General features: G+C 41.9%; 1 protein-coding gene across 5 annotated transcripts in view; it reads left to right on the top strand.

Annotated features, from left to right (window-relative positions):
- Positions 1-720: 720 nt before the first annotated feature.
- Positions 721-5000, top strand: part of LOC138006332 (5-methyltetrahydropteroyltriglutamate--homocysteine methyltransferase-like) — a 14766-nt gene continuing 10486 nt past the window's right edge. For 2 of the 5 annotated variants that reach the window (XM_068852593.1, XM_068852596.1), the window contains exons 1-2: positions 1264-1428; positions 1858-2468. In XM_068852593.1, coding sequence (XP_068708694.1) covers positions 1413-1428; positions 1858-2468 — 627 coding nt within the window. In that variant the 5' untranslated portion in view covers positions 1264-1412. Of the gene's footprint in view, positions 1429-1857; positions 2469-5000 lie in introns of all 5 variants that reach the window. The other 3 variants (XM_068852592.1, XM_068852591.1, XM_068852594.1) reach the window with 3 other exon arrangements.

The following is a 5000-nucleotide window of genomic DNA, read 5'->3' on the forward strand; positions in this document are numbered from 1 at the left end:
TCTTCTGTTAGACAAACAGAACTCGAAGTTTTCCCGCTCGCGTCTGAAGATTCTACCATATTGATTGTCCTTCCAATATGGGCCTGCGTTATAATTGGCACGCGGTAAAGCAAAACACCACGTGATTTTGTAAACTCCTTTCTCGAAACTCCACCATTTTGGAGCGGGGGAGGAGTGTCACGCTGGCTGACTGCTGGTGCAATTAAATAATTTGCGACTTCAAAATATATTTTTGTATTTCACAGCGATTCTTGGATTGAAAACTATTTTCGAATTTTGCGAAAAGTTATTTGTGGATCCAATAGTCTTAGTAGGATTTGTAAAAGTATTTCAGATATGAGAAATTCTTCAACACTGATTTGCCAAAAAAATTGTGATTTCCAATTTTTTTTGGATTTGAAATATTTTGCGATTGTCCCTTATCGGCTTCCGTACCAACGTCAGCATCATCGCCTTCGTCATCTTTTGTCGTCATCATGCTCTAATGTCCCTGTCACGTGGTTTACCTCCCCGCTCCTTTCCCTCTCGCTATTCATCATATCTTGTTCTCTTCCACTGTGTCCAGGTACTCAATTTCAGTCTCATGCTTTTGCGGCATTTTCGCGTTACTCACCTTTATTTGGCTGCTGGGAGGCGTGAAGCCTTTCAGTCGCCATAAAGAAGTATTTATTTGATTTTTCGTGAAGCTTTTTATTGCGTTCGGCTTCTAGAGTTCACTTTAGCGCCTCTGTTACCCGCTATGTAGCTATGAGCACAAATCGCTCAAATGTTTCCTGTTTGCTGGAAAGTTCGTTTCGTAGCACAGGCGTACGTGACAAGATTAGACAATCGAGGTCACGGTCGTTAAAAGGACGAAAAATGCCTCTTCCTACGTCCGTTGTCGGTCGTTTTCCGAAACCTGATTACCTCGATATTCCGGATTGGTTTCAAACTTCTTATTCAGGATCATTTACCAAACAATACAACCGATACTTGGAAACATCTAGCGAGTCTCACAAAGAGATCAATATCAGGAAAGCAAGCAAAGAAATAATCGATATACAAACAGAAGCAGGATTGGATGTGATTACTGATGGTGAAGTTCGCAGGGAATCTTACATTCTTCATTTTTGCAGGGCACTTAACGGCTTAGATTTTTTAAAGTTGTCTTCCAAAATCTGTCGCGATGAAGGAGTGACAACGGATGTGCCTCGAGTTATAGGTGAAGTGACGGTGAAAGAGAGGGAACCGTGGGTTTGGAAAGAGTGGAAGATGTCACAAGGTTTATCCACTTTACCCGTAAAAATGACCCTTCCAGGGCCTATGACCATCATTAACTCAATTGAGGATCAATTTTATGGTGACGAGAAGGTCTTTGGCAGTATTCTGGCAAAGATAATAAAGAAAGAAGTGAAAGGTCTAGTATCCGCTGGATGCCAATATATCCAGGTTAGTGATTCCTTTGTCACGCAACTTTAATGATGTAAAACAGGAAGTCACGCGAAACTTCGTAGCTACCTCAAGTATCAAATCAATTATATTAGACTGAAAACGTTCAGAAATCAAATGTTTTTCAACGTTAGTGCGCGACCTTTAGAATACCATATGCGCAGTGCGATCTTCTGACATTTGTCGAGTTTGACAAAAGTTTGTCACGTGCGGTTCACTGAAAGAAAAAAGCAAGGAAAACGTTCGAAAGTCTTTTTACATGGCTCACGAGAATTGAATAGAAATTTATCATGTGCAAATTATATCTCATCAAAGCAGCACAATAAAATCAGTAAGGTAAAGTTTTCTGTCAGAACACCTTATTTTTGGGTAGAAACATACGAAAAAGTGCGTGACGAGCCAAACGACCTCACCTCTATTTCGTGACAGTGAATGCTGTTCCGCGGCGGTGTCGAGCCAACACAGTTATGCCGCTTTCTACCACAGTCATCGGTTCCTTTCCTAAACCCTCTTTCTTGAACATACCTGACTGGTTTGATCCAACTTGTACAAGAGATTTCTCCGAAAAGTACACACATTTTATAGAAACTTCAGTAGCTAGAAAAACGGAGGAATTGATCAAGAAGGCCGTCAAGGAGACAGCTCAATTGCAAGCTGATGCAGGCCTTGATGTGATCAGCGATGGCGAGTTTAGACGGGAAAACCATATGTACTACTTCTGCAGAAAGCTGACGGGGTTTGATTTTCACAACTTGTGCTCGAAAAACATTCGTCGTGAAGCTGCTACGATTCTTGCTCCTCGTATTGTCGCTGAGATCTCGACATCAGGCAACGAGTCTTGGGTTTGGAAAGAATGGAAGAATTCGCAAGATTTATTCAAGGAACTGCCGATGAAAATTACTCTTCCAGGTCCGATGACAATAACGGACTCAGTCGTGGATCAATATTACGGTGACCAGAAGGTTTTAGGCGAAGTGCTTTCAAAGCTTATCAACGTAGAGATAAAAGCTCTTGTTTCTGCAGGTTGTAATTACATTCAGGTGAGAGAAAACTGCACGTGGTTCTTAATAAGCTTTCCAATACTGGTTCTTTGTGCAATGGGTTTTATGTTTATATTTGGGAAAAGCTAGGATTCTTACAAAATACCGTAAAATTCCGATAATAATACCCGGGGCTTATATTCTTCATAGGCCCTTTTGGAGGGGCTTATCTACTGAGGGAAATTTGCGTTTCCAAATCGATTGGGCTAGCCTTATAGTTGGAAGTAAATTTACCGTTTTTGCTTTGTTTTACTTTGTATTTGAGGGCAGTTTTCCAAGTACAAGCTCCCTTTTGGAGGGGCTTATTTTCGGAATTTTATGGTATGCTGGGAGCACTCTATCGCTTGGCAACGGATTAAACTGTCCCAGGCTGCCTCCTAACACCACTCGAATTCCTTATACATTGAATTGCAAAAAGTCCTTGGGAGCCAACTAGCTTTTCAAGGTTCCTGATTAGACAAAGGATCCGCGTAGGTAAAAAAGTTATCATTGTTCTAGTGGTTGGAAGATTTGAAGAACACTGCACATATATCTTCCCGACACCCGCAACGTATTAACCTCACCGGGCTGCCGGGCCATGCCATGACACCGTACTTCTCAGTCAGGCGAACCACAGGTATCCCAAGCTCAATGTGAGGGAAAGCCAACAAAATATAAGGATTTGCATGGGAATCCCGATAAAAGACCTGAGAAGATAATTTTACGAAAAAATTCTCAGTTGAGCCTAACCTTATTGCTATTGTTTGTCGCTTCCTTCCTGTGTAATTGTTTTTTTAGATTTGACGCGAATTAAGCCATTATCAGTTCCAGGAAAGTCAACGGTTATAATAAAATACCAAGGCTGAACACTGAATTCTCAGGAGCCCACCAAATGGAGTCAAATATTCCAATTCTACCGTAGAATTCAAGGGCAAAGGTTTTTCTTTCATTTCAATCGGCTAGCCGTGCAATCGAAGCCCTGCCAGCGACGTGAGGCGGCTGTTAGTGTCCCAAACGAAACGATGAAACGATGGAAAAGATCCTCTTACACTTTGAGCACCACACGGCAACCGTTGAGTTCGGTTTGTTTGTCGTGCCTGACGACCTTACCAAACCAAGCTCAACGAAATTGGGGCACCTATGGCCGAACAGCCCTCTTTTTCTAGTCACGCTAGCGAGCCGAGGAGAGGATCCAAAAATAGTATCCCATAATGCATAGCGATTCCTTTTATATTATCAACTGAAAGAGTGACGTAATCAGTATCTTCCAGCCACAACGCAGAGGTGAGCAGTGATGGAGACTACGATGTTGTTTTTGTCAAGGTTTCGGCTCTTAAGAAGCGTTGCGAGTCGGAAGAAAAATTTGGCGTAGAGTCGGATGATTTTACGTGTGCTACATTGAAATGTAGGGAAGCTCTTATGACCTCATATGAGCTACATCGAGTGCATGAGCGAACGGCGGCGATGGGTAATACCCGATGTTGTTTTGAGTCGATCTGTGGATGTGTAGGTCTCCCTTGCTAGTTCAAATTAATTATTCCTTCGTTCAACATAGGGAATGAAAGAAAAGTGAATTAAACCTGAATCCGCGTTTGTGCGATCGCCTTCAAATGCAATGATAAAAAATTCCCGATCACAGGTGCCACTTGCAGGCTCATTAAAGTGGTGTATTATGATAAAATATTCGACGCCGAAAGTATGTGAAAATGTGGGTACTTCTGGGCACTTCTCAACCCAAAATGTTGTTTCGCCATCGATCTGCATGAGTGACGTCCATATTTGGAAAAACTCTAATCCGCAACTTTATTCGTGACCTCTCTTCGGGTCAGTCGTCACATCAATTTGTGAAACAACTACATTTTGAATTACCAGAATATGAATAGTCCGAAATTCTGTGTAAGTTTAACGATGGTGACATATGTTTGCTTTGGGTGGGGAGATTTATATTGGGAACGAAAAACGTTTGAGCTTAGAGTAGCGAATTATCGTTCTTGCAAAATTTAACGGATTTTAAAGGGTTTTGTAATGTTCACACAAGCGTGGTCACTTGGAAAAGATGGAAAGTTGCCGCTCCTCTTTAACTATCACCACTTCTCCATGGCTTTCTTGTGGACGAAGGTGGACCTACATATCGATTTAACCTTTCTTTTCTTTGCCTTAAAATCAATTAACAGGGGCACCCAACGAATCTGTTCCTCACATTATCTGTTCCCCAGAGTAATCTTGCTGGCTGGCAAAAATACAGGTGTTTAGATGAGCTGGCCGGGAAATTTTGTTGTTGATAGAGGTTTTGGCTGGGAATTACTGACTTTTTCTAGCATTTCAACCCGAGCTGGCTGTAGAAACTCTTAAGACTGAAGACGACTAAGAAAAAAAAAAAAAACTCTTCCCAGTCACAAACATACGACGGCTGGTCAGAGTGATTGCGCTTGCGTAAAGAACCTGTTTTGTCCCGGCTTTGTCGCTTTTGTATCGAGGGATTTGAAAGCGCGCGAAATTCCTGGGAAAATAAATTTGATCAGCTGGCTGGGAAACCAACCAATTTTATCTAGC

The sequence above is a fragment of the Montipora foliosa genome, chromosome 6 (genome assembly GCF_036669935.1).
Source record: "Montipora foliosa isolate CH-2021 chromosome 6, ASM3666993v2, whole genome shotgun sequence".
In the NCBI taxonomy this organism is placed as follows: domain Eukaryota; kingdom Metazoa; phylum Cnidaria; class Anthozoa; order Scleractinia; family Acroporidae; genus Montipora; species Montipora foliosa.